We start from the raw sequence: 24,596 nt of genomic DNA on the forward strand, positions 1-24,596 counted from the left end.
AGCTGGATGAACACCTCGCTGAGCTGCCGTCCACTGCTGCTGCAAAGAGACACGGCGCGTCACACGGCAGCGCCGTGGCACAGCCGCTCCCACCCCCCTCCTCCGCATGGCGCAGCCCCCGGCAGCGGAGGGGACCCTGCGGCGTCCCCCGGCTTCCCAGGCTGGAGCCTGTGGGGTTGAACCGGCCGCTCCAGCGCGGGAAGTGCCAGCGCCAGCCCCGCGCCACCCGCGAGCCCCGGCACAAGCAGCAGCCACCGCCGTGGCCGCCCCGCAAGGGCCAGGGCAGGTTTTGCCAGGCTACAGCCCCGGTGCAGCCGCCCTGGCGGCACGAATGCCCTCCACAGCCTCGTTAATTAATTCCTTGTTGCCAGCACATGCGGTGCCGGGAGCTCTGTGAACCCCACGGGCCCCCCAAGCGCCGCAGGGACCGAAGCGGCAGCGCTGCTGGCGCTGTGGGGCTCACAGTAGGAGAGCGCGGTGCGAGCGCAGCGCCCGTCCCCGCCGCTCTTACCTGTCCTTGTACTTGATGACGGCGTCCACGATCTTCTTCATTTTTTTGGTGAGGTTGGGGGGGTTGGGGGAGAGTTTCTCCGCCGGCGGCCTGCCGCGCTTTTTCTGCTTTTTGCTATCATCGTCCTTATCGCGGCTGCGGGTGCTGGTGGTGGGGGGGTGGCGGCGCCCACCTCCGTGTCACGCTTACGCTTGCGGGAGGATTTTTTCTGCCGCACTCCTCCTCAATCTCCTCCAGCGTGCCCTCCTCGATCGCCTGCCGTGGGGAGCGACACAGGATCCGCTAGCACGGGGGGCTCCCGGCGGGCTCCGGTGAACCACGGTGGCACCGTGGTTCTGAGCCACAACAGGCCGGGGACGTGATGAGGGGTTTGGTTCCCGGGGATGATGGCGGGGCGGCCGTGAAGGTCGCCATGGGCTGGGCAGCGATGGGATGGGGAACCCCGGAGGCACCGGCACGACGCCGGCGGCCTCACCGGCGTGGGGAACTCAGTATGTCAACGTTGGCCTTGCTGTGAAGCGAGCCACCGCTACGGCGCGGGGCCGGCACCAGCACACCGCGGGGAGCTGGGCATCGGGGGGCGAGCCGAGCCGTGCCGGAGAGCGCGGCGGCATGGCCGTCACGGCGCAGAGGGGGGACCCGAGGCAGCGGTTGCAAAGGCCATTGGAGAACGATGCGGTACCATGTATACCTTGAGCCACTGCTTCTCCGTCAGCGAGTCGCTGTAGTCCACCTCCTTGCGGTGCCGCGAGCCCCGGCCAAACATCTTCTCCTCCTCCTCCTCGCAGGTCAGCCTCTCCACCTCGGCGTCGTCCTTGATGATCCAGGAGGGCAGCTCGTCCTCCTCCATCAGGCGCGGTTTTGCGCTTGGGGTTCCGCGCCTCCTCCCGCCTGCGGTCCAGGTCCATGCGCTGCAAGGAGAGGGGCTTCGCTGGGGGGCTGCTGGCCATACCGCGGCCAGGGGCAGCCGCCACGGCCCTAACGCCTCGGGGCGTCCTTGGGGGGCAGGGGGGACGTCGTTGCACGGCCACAAGGGCATCGGAGCCGGTGTGGGGCTGCGGTGACGCTGGGGTGTTGGAGCCGGCAGCGTTTTGGCAGCTGCCGGGAGGTAAATGCCGGTGGGGAGAAGCGCGGCGTGTTCACCGGGCCAAGTGCCGGTGGGCCTGATGGGGCTAAACCGGCCACTGCGCCGGGGCTGGCGGGTCTCCGCTCTCCGGCAGGCGTTAAGCACGTGCCGGCAGGGCTGCAGTTTGGGGCCGGATGAGGCGCCCGGCATGGCACAGCTACCCCCTGCCGTGGGTGCCGCCGGCGGGACCCCGAGCCCTCCAGCGCGGCTCAGAGCGGGGCCGGCGCCTCCACGAGGGCCTTCGCCTCCGTTTTAACGGCTCCTCGTCCCACCTCCGGCGGGTTTCTCAAAGCCGGAGGCTCTTTCGGGTGGGGAAAGGGGCTTTTTGCTCGAGGCCGGGGGTCCCGGCACACACGTATCCTGATCCCGGCTCCTCCTTCCGGAGCCAGAGCCTCGGCCGCCCACCAGCTCGTCCCTTACCGGAGCCAGCAGCGTCCTGACTTTGATCCCTGCTCTAGTGTTTTGTGTTACCTGTCGCATGAGCCGCGGCTTCGTTCCGCGCTCTCAGCTTGATTTCTGTTAGAGAGACCGTTTTAGCCGCTACTCGGGAAGAACAGCAGGGCGCCACCTCCTCCTCCTCCTCCGCCGCCTGTGCCATGCTCACCATGAAAAGGTCAAACTCCTCTTCGTGCCGCGCAAATCATCTGGTTGACCGTTTCGTCGTCGGGAACTTCGTCTTCTTCCTGCAAGATTTCAAATCCCCGATTCAATGGCGAGAGCAGGCGGGGGGGGGTGGCGGTTCGTCCGCTGGGAGCGCAGCACCGAACATCGTTACCATCCGACGCTTGTTCGGTTGCCCGTGAAAGATGCATTTGGTTTATTTATTTTATTTTTTTGGGTGGCCTCAAGTCCAGTTTGGTTTTTTTTTTTTTTTTTTTTTTTTTTCTAGCGGACGGGTGGTGATCCGCGGTGCAAAGATCACCGGCAGAGCTGGCACGTGCGTTGGCGGTCTCAGCAGCGAGGCCGAGGATTGAATGGGCGTGGAGACTGAACAACCCCTCTCACCTTTAGAGGTGGTTCCTCCAACTCAGCGTTCAGGCACAGGGTGGAGGCAGTGTGGGGGAAGCTTGCACTGCCACTGCCGCTGCCCGCGCTGTATCTGTTCTGTGGATAAATAGAGGACTTCAGTCTCCAGGGCTGTCAATCCGGCACCTTTTTCACCGACGCTAAAAAAATTCACTTCAAATAGAAACAAGTGTTCATGCTCCTTGTTTTTTTTTTTTTTTTTAAATTTTTTTTAAAATTTTTTTTTTTTTTTTTTTTTTTTTTTTTTTTTGCGCCTTCTAGCCCCCACGCCCTTGGCCTCGAGGACGCGCAGAGCCGTGGAGCGAAGCCAGCCACACGTTCGCCATCCGCGCTCTGGAGTAGGAGGAAGCTGCCTGCGCTGCCCCTTACCTCGTCCTGCTCCTCGTGCTCCAGGATCGCCTGGAGGAAGGCTCTTCGCTCGTGGCTCGACGATTTCTGGTCAAACATGCCGGCTTGGATAACCTTCTGATCAACATTCAGCTTGTATTTAGCGGCGGCGAGGATCTTCTCCTCCACGCTGTTGACGGTGCAGAGCCGGAGGACGCGCACTTCGTTCTGCTGCCCGATGCGGTGGCGCGCGGTCTTGCGCCTGCAGGTCCTGCCGGGGAAGCGCGGATCGTTTGGCCGAGGGATTTATAGCCGGCTCCCGCCGAGGGTAAAACGCGCTTTTAATTAATCCTCTACGATGGTGGGAGGCTGCACCCGGGGCGCTCTCAGCGAGCCCAGAGGACTACGGTGCGCGGCGGACGGAAAACAGCCGTCCCGGTGGCTGTGCGCTCCTGAGGAGGCCGAGCACGCGTGGGAAAGGGGGAGGAAAAAGAAAAAAAAAATAGAAAAAAAAAAAAATAGAAAAAAAATATAGAAAAAAAGGCCACGCAGAGATGCTCGCAGCCAGAATTTGGGGACGGCTCTCGGCCGCTCACGGGCTGGCTGGCACCAGGAGGGTGCCTGCAGGTCTCCACCGGCACCGGGCTCGGAGGACGGCGGAGTTTCAATGCCTCGACTCCTTCTGGAGGAGGGAGGAGGAGGAGGAGGAGGAAGGGCGCTCTGCCCTCAGCTGCTGGCGGAGAGAAATCTTTACGGCTTTACCGCCAGCGCCAGGATTCGTTCGGTGGCACGAGGCGCCCGGCTTGTGCTCCAGCCTCGGCCCACCCCAGCTCAACACCCGACTTCTTGCCAAGCCCACAGTGCCGGCTCCAACGGCCGCCGCCGCCGGGAACGCAGGGGCAGCCCTTGGGCAGAGGGTCTTCGTCGTCGGCCCGGCCCGGCCGCACCGGCTGCGCGTCCCGCAGAGGTGCTATGGCTCGAGAGCCAGCGCAGTGCAATTCGAGAGACGGCAGGGACGGAGCAGTCTTCTCCATCCGTTTCGCTCCCTTTTTTTTTTTTTTTTTTTTTTTTTAAAGTTTTATCGGTTTTGGTTGGGTTGCTGGGTTTGGCGGGTTTTGGTGCGGTTGGTTGGGTTGGTTTTTACCTGGTGAGGATTCCAGTCGCTGTCAAAGATAATCACAGTATCGGCAGACTGGAGGTTCAGACCCAGCCCGCCGGCCCGAGTGCTCAGCAAAAAATGAAGTACTCGGAGCCTGGCTCATTGAAAGTCTTTAACAACATGCCCCGGTCCTCCGCTTTAGTGGTTCCTAAAAACAGAGAGGGAGGGTCACTCCTGCCCTGGTGACACGCCGGTGACAACCACGATGGGTGGGGGGATCTGGGGGGAGCCCCAGAAGAAGCGCCCTGGGCACCGTGGTGCTGGATCGGGCACCGAGGCAGCAAGAGCCCGGCTGATCCTGTGAAAGGACGGCGGGGCTGGGGGCGTGGGGGGCGGCTGCTTTCAGTAGAAAGGCTTGAACGGCCCCAAAGGGAGGGGAGCGGCTCAAGCAGGCGGGTGCTGCTGGCCTGACTCGGTGCCGGGGCTGCTCACGAGCGGATCGGATCTCCCGGAACTCGGGACGCGCGGTACTGGCATCGGGACGCGGGGTTCCCGCAGCGGGACGCGGGGTACCGGCAAGGCGGCCTGATTTAGGGCAGCGCTCGGTGCCTTTGAGGCCGGGGTCGTGCCAGCTGGCGGCAGGAGACCATGCTCGCCGATACGCGAGGGTCTCTCCCAGCCCATCCTCCCCAAAACCATCCTCAGCCAGTCCCTGTGGGAGAACAGGCGCAAGGGTGAGCCAGGGATGTGCTGAGCCACGGGGTGAGCTCGCCCTGCTCCGCCAGGAACCCTTTGAGACACCCCGGAATGCCGCGGTGATGGGGAAGGGGCACATGGGGTGAGTTACCGTCCGGAAAGGGCCGGTGGCGAGCGTGCCGCTGTGCCAGCACCCATCCTGGCCCGGCGGGCGTTAAACCGCGCAGCCGAAGGAGCCGCCGGCTCCAAGACACCGGCGGGATGGGAGAACCCAGGGTTAAATCACGGCTTCGGTTTTCCCTCAGGCGCTGAGCTCTTTCCTCAGTGCCAGCGAGGGTTTGATGGCAGCGCCCGCGGCTCCACCGGCATTTTCGCCAGGAGCCGGCGTATTTTATCTCTATTTCCCACCCTAAAAGGGCGCAGGGCCTTCCTTTGATACTCTATTAGAGCAAAGCCCAGAATTTCAACCGATTCATTTACACCGACGGGGTTTTACTGATGCTGGCGGCCGCCAGCATCCGTCGGGATCCGGGATCAAACAGCGGTGGGGCTGAATTTAGAAGCGGAACCCACCGGGTGTTTAAAAGACGAATGCGGCGCTTCCCCCCTTCCAGGCTTGAAGCCGCCTTCCCGCAAGCGGGATTAAGTAAGTAATTATTTACCAGTAAACTATTACTCATTAAAAAACCAGGCGCCGTTTGTTTCCGAGCTCCTTCCCCTGCCCGAGAGGCCGGGGGACGCTGCTGGGGGGGGGGAGGGGGGGGCTTACCTCGCCGCTCGGACCCCACGCCGGGGGCTGCTCCTCCGCGCGCACCGCACGCTTAGAGCGGGGCAGCTGCCGCCCCCGCGCGCCGCAGGCACTCACCGTCCAGCCTGAGGTATTTGAATCCACGGTAAGCAAAATAATCTTCCATGATGGTCATGAGGGAGGTCATCTGGCAGAAAAGCAGCACCTTGTGGTTGGTGGCTCGGAGTTTGGGCAGGATTCGGTCCAGCAGCTCAAATTTGCCCGAGGCACGGTACAAATCCAGGCTGGGAGGGGGGGAAAAAGGAAGGGAAATCAGGATTCCAGGGGGGAAAAAACACGGCGTTGTCTCCCTCACGGTGGCATTTTTGCGATTTTAAACGACCGGCGCGTTTACGGTTTCACGGGGAAAATCCACAACCAGCCCCGCGCTGAATTCCAACCCGCCCTGACTTACCCTTGCACGATGCCTCCCGTGAACCCCAAGTGCTCAGAAAAGGATTCCTGCAACCAGAAAGAGAAACGGTGTCAGACACCAACCTGGCACGCACAAAGAAATCCCAAAGAAAGATCCGGAACTGCCCCCGAGGGAGGACTGGCATGGCAGGGGGGTGGGCAACCAGGGAAGCCACCCCGGCGCGGGAACGGAGCGGATTGAAAAGGCTGCCAGGGGGTGGGCGGCCAAAATCAGCCCCAAGAGACCCCCCAGCCTCGATTTTTAGGTGGCATCGCCCTCCCAGACGGATTTCAAGCCCTTTTTGGGGGCAAAAAGCTCGGCGCGGCAGTGAGGTGGTGGCGGCCAAGCAGCCAGGCGCGGCACTGAGGCCGGTCGTGCTTGGCCCGTGCCGCAGCCGCGGGACCCTCCGGTGTGTCTCCGTTTAGGAGGGGGACGGAGGGTTTCCCCCCACATTCCCAGCCCCCCACCCGCGTTACCTCGATGTGCTGGAACATGTAGGGGTGGTTACAGATCTTCCGCAGCTGCATGATCGTGTTCATTAAGGTCTTGGTGCCGCCTTTACCCTGCGCAAACCAGAGGGGAAATTAGAAATTTTTCTCAAAAATGAGAATTTGGGAGTCTGCCGGCTGCTGCGGCTCCCCAGGAATGGTCGGGGAGCGTTTTGGGGGTGGGGGTCAGAGCCCCCAGGCTTCGGCACTGTGCCGGGAGGGGATGTCCCATGGCAGCCAGGTTTTCCCCGCAGGGCAAGGGGTCAAGTTTGAGGTTTGGAGAGAGACACCCCGCCCCCCCCCCCCCCCCCCCCAGTCACCGGACCAGCCGCCCCGGGGGAGCCGAGTGGAAAACAGGGCATTTTTCACCCCCAGCTTTTATTTCAACGCATCTTTTTTAATTGTTTGGCTTCTAATTGCCCTTTGCCTTTCCCAGCGCTCCGACAAGCGAAGCCACCGGCCCCCGTGGGATTATTCCCACCACAATCCTCACTGCCTGCACGAGGGGCTGCACCGGCCCCCACCCCCCAGCGCTTCTCGCTTTGCTTAGAAAAGGGGTTTTTGCTCTGTGGGCACAGCAGTGGGGGGCAGAGCCCCCACCCCCCTTTGGAACCGGTGACCCGTGAGGTCCCTTTTGTCCCAATCCCACCCCGGCGGCGTCCCCGGCCCCGCCAGCCTCCCGCAGCGCGGACGCTTGTGCAGCCAGACCTTTTTGTCCTTCTCGGAGCCGTCGGTGAGCAGCACGCCCTTGGCCTGCATGTGCCGGTAGAGAACCCGCTGCAGGGCTGACATGTCGCACTTGATCACGTATTCCACCTGCGGGAGCGGCGAGGCGTTAAATTTCCCGAGGGGATGCGAGGGAGCAGCTCCAAACCCACCCCTCCCCCGATGCCGGATCGTTCCAGAGCCGTGGAGCACCTCAAACCCACCCCATTTCCCAATGCTGGATCCTTCCGGATCGTCTGGATCCTTCCGGAGCGGCGGAGCAGCTCCAACCCGGCCCCTCCTTCAATGTCAGATCATCTGGATCGTTCCGGAGCCATGGGGCACCTCCAAACCCACCCCATCTCTGATGCCAAATCATTCCAGAGCTGTGGAGCGGCTCCAAACCCACCCTTCCACCCAATGGTGGATCCTTCCGGAGCCATGGAGCACCTTAAACCCACCCCTCCCCCGATGGCGGATGGTTCCGGAGCCATGGAGCACCTCCAAACCCACCCCTCCCCCGATGCTGGATGGTTCCAGAGCCATGGAGCACCTCCAAACCCACCCCTCCCCCGGTGCTGGATGGTTCCGGAGCCATGGAGCACCTCCAAACCCACCCCTCCCCCGGTGCTGGATGGTTCCGGAGCCATGGAGCACCTCCAAACCCACCCCTCCCCCGATGCTGGATGGTTCCGGAGCCATGGAGCACCTCCAAACCCACCCCTCCCCCGATGCTGGATGGTTCCGGAGCCATGGAGCACCTCCAAACCCACCCCTCCCCCGATGCTGGATGGTTCCGGAGCCATGGAGCACCTCCAAACCCACCCCTCCCCCGATGCTGGATGGTTCCGGAGCCATGGAGCACCTCCAAACCCACCCCTCCCCCGATGCTGGATGGTTCCGGAGCCATGGAGCACCTCCAAACCCACCCCTGCCCTGATGCTGGATGGTTCCGGAGCCATGGAGCACCTCCAAACCCACCCCTCCCCCGATGTCAGATCATCTGGATCGTTCCAAAGCCATGGAGCACCTCAAACCCACCCCATTTCCCAATGCTCGATTATCTGGATCATTCTGGAGCCATGGAGCACCTTCAAACCCCCCCCCGCCTCCGATGCTGGATCATTCTGGCGCCATGGAGCACCTCCAAACCCACCCCTCCTCCCGATGCTGGATCCTTCTGGAGCCATGGAGCACCCTCAAACCCCCCCTCCTCCTGATGCCAGATCATCTGGATCATTCTGAAGCCATGGAGCACCTCCAAACGCACCCCATTTCCCAATGCTGGATCATCTGGATCATTCCAGAGCTGTGGAGCACCTCAAACCCCCCCCTCCTGCAGTGCTGGATGGTTCTGGAGCCATGGAGCACCTCAACCCCCCTCCTCCTCCTGATGCCAGATCATCTGGATCATTCTGGCGCCATGGAGCACCTCAAACCCACCCCTCCTCCGATGCTGGATCATTCCGGAGCCATGGAGCACCCTCAACCCCCCTCCTCCTCCTGATGCCGGATCATCTGGATCATTCTGGAGCCATGGAGCACCTCAAACCCACCCCTCCTCCGATGCTGGATCATTCCGGAGCCATGGAGCACCCTCAACCCCCCTCCTCCTCCTGATGCCGGATCATCTGGATCATTCTGAAGCCATGGAGCACCTCAACCCCCCTCCTCCTCCTGATGCCAGATCATTCCGGAGCTGTGGAGCACCCTCAACCCCCCTCCTCCTCCTGGATCCTTCCGGAACCGCGGCACAAACCCAGCCGTTTCCAGAGCTCGGAGACCCCCCATCCCCGGATAAATCCCCCTCCTCGGGGAGCTCCGCGGGACCATTTCTCCTGGCCGTTACCTTCTCGGGCAGCTGCGCTTCCACCTCCTTCTTCAGCCTGCGCAGCAGGAAGGGGCGCAGCACCTTGTGCAGGCGCCGGATGATGAGGATGGTTTCTTCTTCGTTCAGGTCCACCTGCGTGGCCGGGGAAGGGAACCGTTACGCCGGGGAAGTTCCCGCTCTCCGGCATCCCTCACCGGCGCCGAGATCCCCAGGGCTGCGGCAAAGCGCAGTGGCGCTGCGTGACAGGGAGACCGGGAGCGAGGGCATCTCTGAAAGTGTCATTTCTTGCAATTTGGGGTTTCTGTGGTGATTTTTACGTTGGGGTTTGCCCGCCTTCCCCCCATCGCCTGCTCGGCAGAGCCTCCGCCACTGCGACACCCAGGAGTCACTTCAAATAGCTCCGGTATGGCACCGGCACCGCGGTTTGGCAACCGGGCCAGCACGAGCCCAGCCGGTTTCTCCCACCGAGCCTGGGGGACCCGCTCGCCCTCGTTTCCAGCCCTTAATTATCGCTCCACCCTCTCCCAGTAAAACCCATTCCCCCCCCCCCCCCCAATTACATTTCACAGGTCGGTGCCCTGCACCTCGCGAGCGGAAACCCAAGAGATTCCTGTGAGCGTTTACAACCCCGAGCTCGCAGCCCCCGACCCCCCACCCACGCCACCGCGGCCACCCCCCGCCGTACCTTTTCACCCGTCATGGCAAAAGGAGCGTTAAACCACTGCTCGAAGGTGCTGCAGCTCTTGAAAATGGTAGGCAGGAGGAAATTGAGCAGCGCCCAGAGCTCGGGCAGCTTGTTCTGCAGCGGGGTGCCCGTCAGCAGCAGGCGGCGCGGGGCCACGTAGTGCGTGTTGAGGACCTGGGTGAGCTTGCAGTGGTGGTTCTTCATCCGGTGGCCCTCGTCCACGATCATGTACTTCCAGCGGATCTGCGGGAAGGAGGGAAGGCGGTGTGGGCACGGCACGGCGGCGGCTGCATCGCCCAGCTCCGGTGACAGCCTTTGGTGGGATGCCGGAGGCGGCCGGGATCGATCCAAGCCAGCCGGGATGCTGGAAACCCACCCCAGCCCCTCCTGGGGTGCTGCTCCCGCGGGGGGAGGCAGGCAGAGCGCCGATGCTGAAGAACCAGCGGAGGCTTTGGGGAATTCCAGGATTTCTCAAGATTTTTGGCATCAAACCGCCTTTAAGTTGGGGCACTGCTCCATCGGATGCCGTGCGGAGGGACGGCACGCCGGCTTCCACGCATCTGCTGGTGCTGGCAGAGCCCCGCCGCCGCGGTAAGCAGCGCTGCGGAATGAATTCCGCGTGGGATCCAGCCCATTAAGCCCAGGGTTTGACTCTGGCGCTTTTGGAACAGCGCGGCTTTTCCAGCCCAGGGGAAACCTCAGTGTTTCCTCTTCACCGCACAGCTGCCGGCCCCGAAAAACCCCTCGGCCAGCTCAGCGAGGGCGGAAGGGAACCGCGACCTCACGGGGGTTGTCATAAAACACCCTCTGTCCTGTGAATTCTTTATTCAAAGTGTGTGTTTGGGGAAATAAATAAATATTTTCTGGATCACAGGATAGGGCAGCCAAAAATAAGAAGTGGCAGGGAACGCCGCAGCAGCAGCTCCTCGCCTCCTGCCGCGCGATGACGAGACTCCCCGGATAAAAAGGGGAGGGCAGGATTTTTTTTCTGAGTCAGAGCGGACGGGGAGGTGCTGGCGGGACTCACCTTGGCCAGGATGTGCTTGTCTTTGATGATATATTCGTAAGTAGTGAGCAAGACGTTGAATTTCCCGCTTCGGAGCTGAGGTACGAACGCCCGTCTTGCTGCCGGAGAGCCCTGGGGGAAAGATTTCCAACAGGGATGTTAAATGGAATAAATTTTTTGGGAGAAAAGAGGTGGCGGGAGGAGTTATTGTCAACGTGGAACGATCGCTCCGGTTACGGAAAGGCAGCGAGAACGTTCGTTAAGGACGGTAGTTGTTTGGGAATGAAAAATAAACACGGATTTTATCCATTTAGCGGCAGGAAGCAGCCCGGCTTCCTTGGGATAACGGAAATATCGTTGGGTTGAGCAGGTGAGGGAAAAGGCAAATGGCAGCCAAGGAATCTCGGGGAAAGAAGGGGCCAGAGGAGCCCGGCAGGCGCGTGCGGGGTAACGCCGGTACTTGCCTTGTACGAGACCTTCACCACGGAAGGAGCCCACTTGTCAAACTCGTACGCCCAATTCGACAGGGTTCTGCGGCCGGGGGAAGGGAAAAAAAAAAAAAAAAAGGGAGAAAAATGATAAAACTGACCTTGGTGGAACAGGGAATTGCACAGTGGCGGCGCAGAGGCGGCGGTAGTGCCGGCCACGCGGTTCCTGCGCCGCGCGGGGCCGGGAGGGGCTGCGGCACTTACGAGAGAGGTACTATAATGAGGAAGGGGCCGTTGATCCGCTTGTGCTCCATGAGGTATGTGATTAACGCGATGGTCTGGATGGTTTTGCCCAGCCCCATCTCGTCGGCCAGGATGCCGTTCAGGTTGTTGTTGTACAAGGACACCAGCCACTCCAAACCTTTGATCTGCCGCGCCGGGGAAAAAAAAAAAAAAGAGGGATGGAATAAATCCGGCTGCGGATGGCGGCGGCGCGTATCCGTCAGGCTAACGGCCTGCCCACCCCACCCCTCCTCTTATGCATTATGTAGATGAGCTCCCTATACACTATTAACGACCTCAGTTTAATTATTTAAAGCCAGTTGCAGGGGTTAATTATTCCTCTCAGGGCTCATTATCCCACACCAGCCCCCAGCTCCCGTTTCTGGCTACTGGGAGCGTTTCGGCGCAGCCCAAATCCCAGTGCCACTGGCCAAAACCCCGCCAGCCCCTCACCTGGTACTGCTTGAGGACCCCGTTGACCATCAGCGTGGACTGCTTGTCCACCCGCTCGGTGACGGCGTGGGCCACGGCGTAGTACGACTGCAGGCCCCTCGCCAGCGCTTGGGACACGCCGTATTCATCGTCCACGTCTTGCTTCGCGTTCCTGCAGCGGGGAGGGGGAAAAAAAGGGGAAAACGGAGCTAAGAAAGACGATCCAACTGGAGGAAACTCCCGGGGAACCCTGCCAGCCCCGGGGGGGGGCAGTTTTTCCCCCATGAGGTGCTAAATCAGGTCATGTTTTGGCACAACCGCTCTTAAAAACGGGGAGCGGAGTGAACGCTGCCCGGCGCGTCCCGGGAACGGGGTCAGAGGCAGGACTCACTCGATAATGTGCCTGGCGTCCACTTCAGAGACGTCATCGCTATCTGGATCCGGGATTTTTTTTTTCTCCTCCACAGGCAGGGCAGGCTGAGCCGGTGCCGGCTGCTCCTCCTCCTCCTCCTGCCGGGAGACACAAAGCCTGAGCACACAGCCGCTCGCTCACCTTGCTACCACGGGAACGGCACAAAACCGGCTCAGCCGCGCTCGACGGGCTCTGAAACCCCCGCGGGAAGCGCCCGCCGCCCCAGGAGCTGCCGCCCCAGGCTCTGACAAAAGACAGAGGCTACCAGAAGCACGGCTGCCGGAGAAAAAAATTACAGGAGAAATATTTGGGAATTAAAACCCAGGCAGCTAACGAGCGCAGCTCGCCCGCTGCCTCGCTGCCCATTGCTTTCTTTACGTGGGTTTTATTCTAGAGACGTTTATTTGAGATGACACGGATCCGTGCAGGAAAAAGGCATCACGGAGACGGGTGTAGTGCGGTGCGTAGGGCGCTCTCCCATCCTCACCAAAAATAAATATTTAAGAAGCCAAAGCGCAGGGAGGCCGGTGGTGTCCCGCCTTACCTCCTCCTCCTCCTCCGACCCGCTCTCCTCACTGTCTGATCGAGGAGCGACTTCGTATCTAATTGAACACAAATATTAACATTTAATCGCAAATCTGCTGCCAGCAGCATGAGATCAGCATGGTTCCAGAAACCCTTTGCTTTAAAACTCTGGGGTTTTAATCAGTATTTTTTTTTTTTTTTTTTTAAATAAAATGCTTATTTGTTGAATTTTCCCCTCGCTTAGCTCTAAGCTTTCACGCTCGCTCTCTACAAGAGCCCACGCCTGCCCGTTTTGGGAGGCGGATGAAATCCCTCCCTCCTGATCCACAGCCCCCTGCTTCTAGCTCCCCGAAGTCTGGGCTCAGGATGGGGCTCCGGAGCCAGGATGGGGTTTTGGGCGCCGGAGCCAGGATGGGGTTTTGGGCGCCGGAGCCAGGATGGGGCTCTGGGCGCCGGACCCAGGATGGGGCTCTGGGCGCCGGACCCAGGATGGGGCTCTGGGCGCCGGACCCAGGATGGGGCTCTGGGCGCCGGACCCAGGATGGGGCTCTGGGCGCCGGACCCAGGATGGGGCTCTGGGCGCCGGACCCAGGATGGGGCTCCGGATCCAGGACCCAGGATGGGGCTCCGGATCCAGGATGGGGCTCCAGGCTCCGGATCCAGGATGGGGCTCCGGATCCAGGATGGGGCTCCAGGCTCCGGATCCAGGATGGGGCTCTGGGCTCCAGGCTCTGGATCGGGCTCCGGATCGAGTGCTTCCCCACCAGCGCCCCAACCACTGACCCCAGCCCTGGTGTGCCGCGACGTACCCAGGGTTCATCTCCAGCCAGGCCTCCAGCTGCCCGGCCTTGGGGGCATCTGTGCCGGTCAGGATCTTGCCGCTCTCCACGTGGATCACTTTGACAGGCAGATCGCTCATTTGGCTGGTCTCATCCAGCGGCTGGGGGATCAAAGTCAGGCTGCGGGTCAGTATTTTTGAATTTTTTCCCTCAAAGCAGCTCATGTTTACAGCCACATCGACCGAAGCCGCTGCCGGAGCAGCGCGGCCACCGCTGGGAGGAATGAAGCAGCCGACGGTGTGAAATGCCACATCACCAGGGGACGGGCAAAGCCCGAAAGCTGGCGGGATTTAACATTTAGCTTTGAAAAAGCATCAACCTAGGCGTTAAGGATCTCAGGAAGGCGCGTCCGGAGGGCAAATTTCATGCACAGTGGAACAATTAATGTGGAATAGCACCCTCCCACTCACGAGGGGCTTTCTGCTGAGTAGGCCAAGTTCAAGGCACAGGGGCGATCCCAGCGCATCACTGGGAATAACGGATCCCTCGGGTTGGGATCGGTGTTGCCCACGTGCAACGCGAGCCCTGGGGCGTCCCAAATCCCAAACCACCCCCCACAGTGGGTCTAGAGCCCATCAGGAAGCGGTTAGCGGCGAGGATGGGCGGAGAGATGCCTCCCGCTCCAACCTGGTGGAATTTCTATTTTGGGAAGTCTCAATTTAGCCGCCCGCCGGCTCAGAGCTGATCCGCGGCGGCCGTGCAGCGGGGCGGGTGGTACGGGGCGCTCGCAGCATGCGGCTGACGCTGTGCCTACCCTACTTGGCACGAAATCAGATTATGGGGCTTACTTCGCCATCTGGTCCGATCGCTGGCGTCTGCCCTTCCGCGTTCTCTGCCTTCTGCAAGAGGAGGAAGGTGGTCGTCAGCGAGCCAGCGCCGAAGGCCACGCCGCGCCACCACGGCGCTGCTCCAGCTCCCTGCGGAGCTTTGCTTCCCACTCACCTTCTTTTTCTTCTTCTTCTTCTTCTCCTTGGCCACCTGCGCAGCCTTGTGCTGCCGCACCAGCTCCGTCAGGTTGGCTACGTACTCGTCCGTCTGCTGCAGCAGGTAGGCCAAGCGCTTGTCCTTCTTCTGATCGATGAGCTTGCGGTACCCCTCCTCATCCTCAGCCTGGGGAAGGGCGCACCGTTAGCGCCCTGCGCGGCCCGGAGCCCCGCACGCGCCCGCGGCTCCCCGCACCGCTGCTCACCATCAGACGGCGCATCCGCTCCTTCTCGATCCTCTCGTTTTCCTTCTTCTGCTCGCGCTCCGTGTTGGCGTGGTAGGTAGCCACCGCCTTGGTCAGCTTTTGGATCTTGCCCGTGACGGAGCGGTGGTACTCCTTGAAATCCTTAGCGTGCTGGAGGATGCTGTTGAGGTATTCCTGGGGGGAAAGGCACGGCCAAGGGGCAGCGTCAGGACTCGTGCTCGTAGGCGCTCTCCTAAACTATTTCACCTAACGCCGTGAGCTAAAGCAGATTGATTTCCCCTATATTACACACTATAATGTCGTATTATTGTATCGGTAATAAAATATCGCAGCTGGAAGGGCCCACTATCACATCATATTATTATATCTATAATAAAATATCGCAGCTGGAAGGACACATAGTATCATATTATTGTATCTATAATAAAATATCGCAGCTGGAAGGGCCCACTATCGCATCATATTATTATATCTATAATAAAATATCGCAGCTGGAAGGACACATAGTATCATATTATTGTATCTATAATAAAATATCGCCGTTGGAAGGGCCCATTACCGCATCATATTACTGTATCTATAACAAAATATCGCAGCTGGATGGACACTTTATAGTATTATATTATTCCATCTATAATAAAATATCGCCATTGGAAAGACACATTATAGCATCATATTATTGTATCTATAATAAAATATCACGGTTGGAAGGGACCTACAACCATCATTAGCCCAAACCACCATCACCCAGACCCTAAAACCCAGGGAATTCCCTGGAAATGCCCAGCCCCACTCCTCCCGGCACGCCCTCGGCGGGCACTTTCGGCGCGTCCCCGCTGACCTGGTGCTTCTGCCTGCGTTTGCGTTCCTGCTCGATCTTCTGCTGCTTCTCCAGCTTCTCGGTGATGCGAGCCTCGCGCAGCGACTGCCGCTTGCTGCGCTTGTACGCCTTGGCGTTGAGGGCCGTCTCCAAGGCCGTGTCCCGCCGCATGCACACCACCACTTCCTGACGCAGCTTTTGGAGAGATTCCCGTTAGGAAAAGGGGAATTGATTCCGCGGTGGCGCGAGGTGGGTGCCAGCTGCGGCTCCCGCGCCCGGCCGGGTAAGAAGCTGGGTTTTCCATGGTGCGTTTCCTTACCTGGCGCTGGAAATTAAGCAGCCGCAGTGCTTTAAGTTCAATGGTAGCTTTGGTTCTCAGGTCGCCGGCCAGGGAGCCGGGAAGGTTTTCCAGCTCTTGGATCCTGTGAGCGATGCGAGCTTGCAGCCTGCGGAGGAAGGAGATGGGATTTCAGGGAAGGGAAATTCACCATGAATCCGCTTTCCCCCCTCTCCGGACCCGAGGCGATGGGGTATGGCCCTGCTCTGTCACCTCAGAGGCTCTCGGCACCCAGTTTTAATTATTTTAATTAACTGGCGCAGCAGAGGTGCTCCCCTGCGGCAGGCAGGCACCCGTGGTCATAAACTGCCGCGGCGACAATCCTGGGAAACAGGAGGGACGCGATGGCGGGGGGCGGCTCGAGAAGCCCCAAGGAAAACGCATGCCCACCCTGCTCTCCGCGTGCCACTTGTTAATAAACGAGCCGGGGAATCGTTAATAAACGAGCCGGGGAATCGTTAATAAACGAGCCGGGGAATCGTTAGGGCACGGCTCAGGGGGATAAACGCCCCGGCGAGGAGCGAGCCACCGCGGTGCCCCTACCTGTACTCCCTCTCCTGCAGGATTTCCACCGGATCGAGCCCTCTGGGTTTCTGGATGGGCGTGATCCGGTTCTGCTTCTGGTGGAGCTGCACCATGGGGGCCGGCTGGGCCGGCTGCCCCGGGGACTGCGTCTGCGGCGGCATAACGGGCGACGCCGCCGGTGGCACCGCCGGCGGGGCTGGCGAGGGCCGGCCGGTGGGCTGGGGAGGAATCAGTTTCTGAGGTGTGCTAGTGGGGGCTGCAGCATTCGCCATGGGTCCTGTGGAAAAAGAAAATGGTCAGGAAAACAGACGGGAACAAAAAAAAAACAAACCCAAGTTCTCTCCCTGTGGTCGGGGTATGGCGAAGCCTGGCTCTGGCATGGCTCAGCCGCGTCCCCCTCACCGAAATCGCCGCCTCTCTCTCCATAAATTTCACAGCAAATAAACCCAGCGCTTCCGTCTTTCCCAGACAAACCAACAAAGCTCCGAGCGGGGCGGAAGAACGCGCGGATTAACCCCGCTCCTCCAGGAGCTCGGTCACCATTTACAGGATTTTACCCCGGAATCTCCCAGTTCCTTCCACCGCAGAGGCGGTGGGCTGTCCCCCCCCCCTCCCACCCCAGCACATCGCTTCATTAATGCCGGCCCTTAACGAGCCCACGGGCGCGTGTCGGGGGTTAAGGTGGTTCTCACCTTCCGGCCAGGGCTTGGGGGGGCCGCCGGGGGGCTGCCCGGGCATTCCTGGGGGAACTCCTGAGGGGCCGGGAGGGGGCATGTTGGGCCCTCCTATACCTGCAGAAGAAATAAGGGGAAAATGGGGAAAAAACAAAAGAGAAAAGAAGAAAACCAACACATTAAGACGTTGATCTTTGTACACATCTACCAGCAGCAAAGTTTATCCCCCCGGGTTAGACATCTTATTGCGGGCACTGAACCCCCCCCGGCGTGCCCCCAGTGGGATGAATCAGCCCTTCCCAGTGGGATGAATCGGGACCCCAAAGGTGCATCCCCCCTGGGTGCACCCCGAAGCGCCCGGAGGAATCTCCCTGCCTCGCTCCAACAGCAGCTGGGTGGGATGAAGCTCCGGCCCCAGCTGCCGGCACGGTAACGGCCGGCAGTCAGGCGGGCTGCGAGGGCTGGCAACAGAAAAACCAAATGGGGGAACACTGGGGGGACACCAGGGGGACACTGGGGGTCAAACCGTGCCAGAGTGGGGTAAAATGAAGCTGATCTGAGGGCTGGAGCGTGTCTCCCATGAGGCCAGGCTGAGGGATTTGGGGCTGGATCAGCCTGGAGAAGGCTCTGGGGAGACCTTATAGCACCTTATATACTTAAATATTAATTAAGGATGTAATTATGTCCCCCCTGTGTAAATACAGACTTCAAGGGGGCTCTGAGAAAAGCGGGGAGAAGCTTTTTAGCAGGGCCTGCAGCGACAGGCCAAGGGGGAATGGTTTTAAGCTAAAAAAGGGGGGATTTAGGTGAGATATCGGGAAGAAATTATTCTCTGTGCCGGCTGCCCGGCGCAGCTGCAGACGCCCCATCCCCGGCAGCGTTCAAGGTCAAGTCGGGCTCTGAGCACCCCGGTGTGGCGGCAGGGGTTGGACCGAGACGATCCCTAAGGTCCCATCCCAACCCACCCCAGGGCTCCCCAACCCCCAAGGTCCCACCCCAGGGCTCCCCATCCCCCAAGGTCCCATCCTGCCCCATCTCATGGCTCCCCATCCCCCAAGGTCCCACCTCATGGCTCCCCAACCCCCAGGGTCCCATCCCAGGGCTCCCCATCCCCCAAGGTCCCACCTCATGGCTCCCCAACCCCCAGGGTCCCATCCCAGGGCTCCCCAACCCCCAAGGTCCCATCCTGCCCCATCTCATGGCTCCCCATCCCCCAAGGTCCCACCCCAGGGCTCCCCAACCCACAAGGTCCCATCCTGCCCCATCTCATGGCTCCCCATCCCCCAAGGTCCCACCTCATGGCTCCCAAACCCCCAGGGTCCCACCCCAGGGCTCCCCAACCCCCAAGGTCCCATCCTGCCCCATCTCATGGCTCCCCATCCCCCAAGGTCCCACCCCAGGGCTCCCCATCCCCCAAGGTCCCACCCCAGGGCTCCCCATCCCCCAAGGTCCCACCCCAGGGCTCCCCATCCCCCAAGGTCCCACCCCAGGGCTCCCCATCCCCCAAGGTCCCACCCCAGGGCTCCCCATCCCCCAAGGTCCCACCCCAGGGCTCCCCAACCCCCAGGGTCCCACCCCAGGGCTCCCCAACCCCCAGGGTCCCACCCCACAGCTCCCCAACCCCCAAGGTCCCACCCCACAGCTCCCCGGACCCCTGGGGCAGCGGAGGGTCTCACCGTGAGGTCTGTTGTAGTTGGGAGGTGTAGGTCCGGGTCCAGGCCCTTGCACTGCTCCTTGCACTGCTCCCGTCCCGGACACGGAGGGCGGAGGTAGCGTCGGCATTTGCTGCTGCATTCCGGGCATGGGGCGCTTGCCCTGCACCGCCATCTGAAGGTGCTCGGGGAGCGGCTGCCCCCGCGCCAGCATCTTGTAGGCCATGATCTGCGCGCGCAGCTGGTGCAGCTGGTTCTGGTTGAACGGCGTCGGGCCCCGGTTCTGCTGCCCCAGCGCTTGGGGGTCGCTGCCATCCAAGGGGACGCCGCCGGGGCCCGAGGACATCTGAGGGCCGGAGGATGGCCCGTTGGCCGGTACCGGGCTCGAGGCGTGCTCGGAGCCGCCGAGCGGGGAGGGGTAACCTGAGGGAGGGAGCTCATCAGGTGGGAGCGGGGCAGGAGCGGCGCTCCAGGCAGAAGGAAAATGATAGAAAACGGCAGAAAACGTCTCCTCCCCGGTGGAGCCTGCGCCCGCTGCAAACCTGGAAAACCCTGGAGCGCTACGTCCTTCCCAAAATCAAGGGGTGAAAGAACAGCCCCTGGGGGAGGGGCACTGGATTCCCAAAATTGAGGATTTAAAACAAGCACAGCCCCTGGGAGCCAGTGGATTCCCAAAATCCAGGGGTTAAAGAAAGCACAGCCCCTGGGGGCCAATGGATTCCCAAATCCAGGGGTTAAAGCAAGCACAGCCCCTGGGGGCCAGTGGATTCCCCAGATTGAGGCTTTAAAACCAGTACAGCCCCTGGGGGCCAATGGATTCCCAAAATTCCAGGGTTAAAGCAAGCACAGCCCTGGGGGCCGGTGGCTTCCCCAGATTGAGGATTTAAAACAAATACAGCCCCTGGGGGCCAGTAAATTCCCCAAATCCAGGGGTTAAAGCAAGTCCCTGGGGGCCAGTGGATTCCCAAAATCCGGGGCTTAAAGCAAGCACAGCCCTGGGGGCTGGTGGTTTCCTCAAATTGAGGATTTAAAACAAATACAGCCCCTGGGGGCCAGTGGCTTCCCAAAGCTGAGGATTTAAAACAAGCACAGCCGCTGGCGGCCAGTGGATTCCCAAAAACCCGGGGTTAAAGCACAATCCCTGGGGGCCAGCGGCTGCGCGCCACACGGATCCTGATCTCGGCACAGATCCCAGAACACGGGAGGGATGGTCCTTCTCACAGCCTGGCCTTTTCCCGCGATTCCCTGCTTGTTTTCCCGACTACCGGGAGCCCCAGCCCGATCCCCGGGATAACAGGACGGATTTTCCTTCGGGAAACCCACCTTGAGAGTGCTGATCCATGGGGCTCGGAGGAGGACCCATTCCTGCGTGCCCGCCGGGCCGCATCCCCATCCCTTTCATCTGGCCGTAGCGCGGATCGTCGGTTATTCCCTTCTCATGCATGGAGTCCATGGGCTGCAGGAGAACGGCGAATTTCCCAAAAAATCACACACGGAACACCAGCCGCGCTCCAGCGGCTCGAAACCAACCGGCAGGGAGGGGGAATAAGCGTGAAGGGATGTTAAAAGACACTTGAAATGGGAGAAACGCTTTTCTCCTTTGGCTTTTTCCCCAAAAACCCCCTGGGTGTTTCAGCTGATGATGCTGAAGCCAGGTGGAAAAAACTACGGGTTGAAAAAATGGAGGAAAAAACGGAGGAAAAGAGGGGGTTGGAAATAAAATTAAAAAATAAAAAACACCGAAATGGTGCGATGGAAGAAACGGAGAGGGAGGAGAGAGGGTTGTTTTCCCTGAGCTCCGAATTCCCAACGGGAAAAGCCTTTACGAGACGTTTCACCCTCTGTGTTTAGGAACTGACATCCCCCCCCCCCAAGGGAAATACGATGCGTGAACAGCCAAAAAAATAAAGAAATGGGAAAATTAACCCACTCAAAGCACCTTTCCCGGTGGGAGCCCCCTCACCTTGTGCATCTGATGCATGTTGTCCTGAGCGTAGCCCCCCGGCCCCTGGGGTGGCAGCGGGTGCCCGGCGGGGGGTGGCCCGGGGCTGGGTCCCATCATACTGTGTGCGGAGCCGGGGGAGGGGCCGGGAGAGGGGCCCAGCATGGCCCCCGGGGATGGCCCTGGTCCTGGCGATGGCCCCGGCCGTGGTGTCCCCCCCATCGGAGGATCCGGAGTCGACATCTTCGCAGCGGGCAGCGGGTCCTGGCACCGGAAGGCTCGTCTCAGCTGGAGCTGCCGCAGCTCCTGGAAAAGCCCCCGAACCGGGTGCAGAAAAGGGAAATTAGGGTTAGGCACGGCACCGGCGTGAAGCCCTGGCTCACCAGCACGGCGGCAAGCCTGGCCTCCCGCACGCCGCATCGCCGGGAACAGCGAACCCGCTGCCAAATCCATCCAGAGCGCTGGATATTCCCGGGATTCCCCGCAGCACACATGGAACGTGCTCCTCCGCTTGTCTTTCCAGCCGAAGCGGCTTACGCTGGGTCTGGCAGCGGTTTGTTTATTTTTGGCACCAACGTGGGAACCGATTTCAAGTTGCCCCGCGCTCACTCCTGGCAAACGCGACGCCGGAGATGCCAGAGAAGCCAAAAGATCCTGTTGGGAGTGGGCAGGGAAGCGGCGAAATCCGGCACCAGAACAGACCAGCAGCTCGTTCATGTTGAACGGGCGATTTCTGCGGAAAAGCGTCGATTTGCGTGGACAAGCGTCGATTTCTGCGGAAAAGCATGGATTAGCGTGGACAAGCGTCGATTTCTGCAGAAAAGCATGGATTTGTGTGGAAAAGCATCGATCTGCGTGGAAAATCATTGCTCCTCCCCAAGAAATTGAAATCCCTGGTGAATTCAGACGCAGCGCACAGAATGGCTGCTCAAATCCGACGCCCATCCCGGTCTGGGGGCTGGAAGCGGGTCGGTGGTTACAGCCCAGAGGCGGGGGCACAGGGGGGGCTGAATCCACCCTCCAGTGCCAAAATGGGATCAATTCCACCCAAAGCGTTGCTCCCACTGCGGGGAATCGCACTTCTGCAACCGCGAGCGCAATCCGGAGCGAAGGAATTAAAAATAAACTCAGAATGGAACGCAGCCGCGGGGTGACGTCACTGGAAAGGGGAAGCTCATTAAATCTGAGGTCTGACGAAGGCGTCATGGGGGGATTCTGCCGGGGCGCGGGTCTCGTTGCGATGATAATTACGAGCAGGTCACGGCTGAGCTGAGGCGTGTCTGGCTGGTCCCACTCCTGCCCCACATCCCCACGGATGATCTGGAGGCGAGTTACCACCCCAGTTTGCTGCTGGTGTTAAACTGGGAGGTGCTGGCGACTCTCTGAGGGACATCGACGGCGTGGAGATTAATGAGAGCCGACGCCGTACTCTGCTCACGGCACAAAGTAACACCGGGCAGAGGGAAAAACAGGGAGAGGAGCTGCGTCTGGGCGATGCCTCCGTCATATTAATTAAGAGCAGCCCCCAAACTGCAGCAACAGAAATTATTTTGACTTCAAAATATGCGGAAAAGCAGAAGCGTGGCGAGGTTTAAGACCACAGATGGTTGTGGTGAATGTGGCACCTGGTTAACGCCGGGCTGTCGGCTCCAACCGCGCAGAGCAACCTGCGGCATCACCCCCATCCCGCTCCAACACGCTTCTGAGGGACATTGAACCCCCGTCCGCTGCCCGAGCTGGCTGGGAAGATCCATTTGCTGGTGACAGAAATTCGATTTGATGTAAAATAAGGACACGGCGTTCCCACTGGCGGCTTCCAGAGCAGCGAGGCCGGGGAGAAACGCGTGTGTGCCGCCAGCGTGGGGCAGGTGGGCACCCACCACCACCTGGGAAAGCAAATCCACGCCTGGGCTTCACGCTCCGGCACACAGCGCAGCTGCAAGAGCCAAGAGGAACCGTCACCGGGGGCCGCAAATGCGGCAGCGTGGGCAAGAGGATGATGCGGGGCCAAAGCACGGCTGGCGGCACTCCAGCGCCTGCCGGACAAACGGAGCCATGGGCCAACCTGGAGATAAATCTGCAAAAGTCCTGGGCTTGGCAGGGAGAAGTTCACCAGGCTGGTGCTCGCCGTCTACGCTTGGAAGGTGCCGGAAGGGTGGATGCTCCTTTTTTAACGCCAGGGAATATTACGGCTCCTGCGACGCTCACCTGCAGCGTTTCCTCCTCCGCTTCATCTTCCTGGCAAACACCATGGCACAGAGGACATTCCTCAGGAATCAAACCGATTTCGAGGCGACCGCAGACACCCCGCGCGGCTGGGAAGCATCCAGAACAATTAACGCTTTCTTCTTGCGCTCGGGACGAAGCCTAATGAGCGCGGGGCAGGCGCCGCCATGCTGCTGACCCCCCCCTTCCCACCACCTCTGCCAGCCAGGGCCGGGCACTGCTTCATCCCCATTTGTTCTGGCAATTTTGTGGTCGCGGGTGTTTATTTTTCATTTTCTTCCCACGCTGTTGGTAAACATGGCGGAGCCAAGCGCTTCCCACAAACACGGCGGCGGATGGAACCATCCTGCCAGAGACGGCGGATTCATGCTTCTCCTGCAGCCCGGGAAAGCAGGCGCTCGTCTTCTCACACCAAAAAGGTGCAAAGCAGCCGCTAAAAAAAAGCCATGCAGGTCTAGAAGCTTCTTTTCCACCTCGTCTTCAATCCATCCGGCTCCACAGCGGCACCAAACCACAGATTTAATCATCTTCAGGATCCCCGGGCTGCAAGAAGGGGCAGGCAGCCTCCCGACTCCACGCTCGTTTCCTGCTGGAAAACCCCGAGTCGAGCAAAACGCCAGCGATTCCCAGGACGCGGAGCAGCCACAGGGGAGGAAACTTCCCAAAATACCCACACGGGGTGTCGCACGCTGGGGAGGGAGGTGGGAAATGGCCGTGGAGGCGAGCAGGCGCGCAGCCCGCCTAGTGAAACGCCTTTCGGGTGGTGAGGAGCCCCCCGCTCCAGGGATGCCTTTTTGGGGCGCTCCGGCTCGCCCAGCAGCGTTCCGAGGCAGCAGGCGCATCGCTTGTTTTCAAGCGACAACACTATGGCTCTTCATGCTTTCCATTTCCCAGTTTAAAAGAAAAAATATTCAATACTCACGTCACTCCCAGGTTTTTCGCTGCCCGGCGGAGGGGAACAGCGACGAGACCTCGAGTCGCGGCCGCGCTGAGGCCTCCCCGCGCTCTCGGGAGGCCAAGGAACAGAACCGCGACCGGTGACCGTTTTCCCTCGTTTTCACTGCCCTGAGCGCATCGCCGCGCCAGGCACGGGGGAAATTCGGCATTCAGAGGCTCCCGCCTGCAGGCGGAGGGGCCAGCCCCCCACGGCACAAGGGCGGGGTTTATCCCCCCCGTGAGGCCTTTCCAGCCCACGGGAATCTCTCTCCTTCAACCCACCCCCCCCCCGGAAAACAACGGCTGCAGGAGCCGCTTGCCTCAGTCCTCGCTTCCTCGTTAGCTAACGAAGCACTAGAAGGAGCGGAGGGACGGCGCCCGCCTACCGGGAGGCAACTCAGCCCCGTGCGAGCGAGAGCTGCGCCCCGGCGCTGGCTCTTCTGGGAGAAACCCAAAATAAACGGCGTACTTTGAGAAACATTAGGAAGCATGAAGTACTTTCCCACTAAAAAACCAAGCTCTGCTCTTCGCCAGCACCACCGGAGACCCAGGCCAGGGCCAGCGCCACCATCACCTCTCCCCCACATCGATTTGATTCTTATTTTTATAAATATAAACCCACCCGACCCCCTACTGCTGCCCACGGGCACCTCTCCACCCAGCACCAGCTGCTTC

At 60.5% G+C, this 24,596-nt stretch overlaps 1 protein-coding gene across 1 annotated transcript; it reads right to left on the minus strand.

The window, feature by feature from the left end:
* Positions 1 to 5: 5 nt before the first annotated feature.
* Positions 6 to 24,596, minus strand: LOC102049800 (transcription activator BRG1; the record flags this gene model as incomplete). The annotated part of the gene is given in 36 exon segments (XM_055700036.1): positions 6 to 39; positions 512 to 666; positions 669 to 727; positions 730 to 766; positions 1,203 to 1,373; positions 1,375 to 1,422; positions 2,242 to 2,274; positions 2,276 to 2,320; positions 2,643 to 2,741; positions 3,033 to 3,236; positions 3,238 to 3,261; positions 4,135 to 4,229; positions 4,232 to 4,297; positions 5,651 to 5,817; positions 5,988 to 6,034; positions 6,464 to 6,550; positions 7,184 to 7,291; positions 9,030 to 9,143; positions 9,697 to 9,939; positions 10,724 to 10,834; positions 11,167 to 11,233; positions 11,395 to 11,558; positions 11,866 to 12,016; positions 12,236 to 12,354; positions 12,801 to 12,858; positions 13,591 to 13,721; positions 14,409 to 14,459; positions 14,563 to 14,730; positions 14,810 to 14,983; positions 15,651 to 15,824; positions 15,949 to 16,075; positions 16,510 to 16,768; positions 17,184 to 17,282; positions 18,842 to 19,240; positions 20,141 to 20,273; positions 20,781 to 24,596. Coding segments are annotated over 36 exon segments (5,406 nt in total), but the record flags the coding sequence as incomplete, so codon positions are not given.

This window comes from Falco cherrug (genome assembly GCF_023634085.1).
Source record: "Falco cherrug isolate bFalChe1 chromosome 11 unlocalized genomic scaffold, bFalChe1.pri SUPER_11_unloc_8, whole genome shotgun sequence".
NCBI classification, from domain to species: Eukaryota; Metazoa; Chordata; class Aves; order Falconiformes; family Falconidae; genus Falco; species Falco cherrug.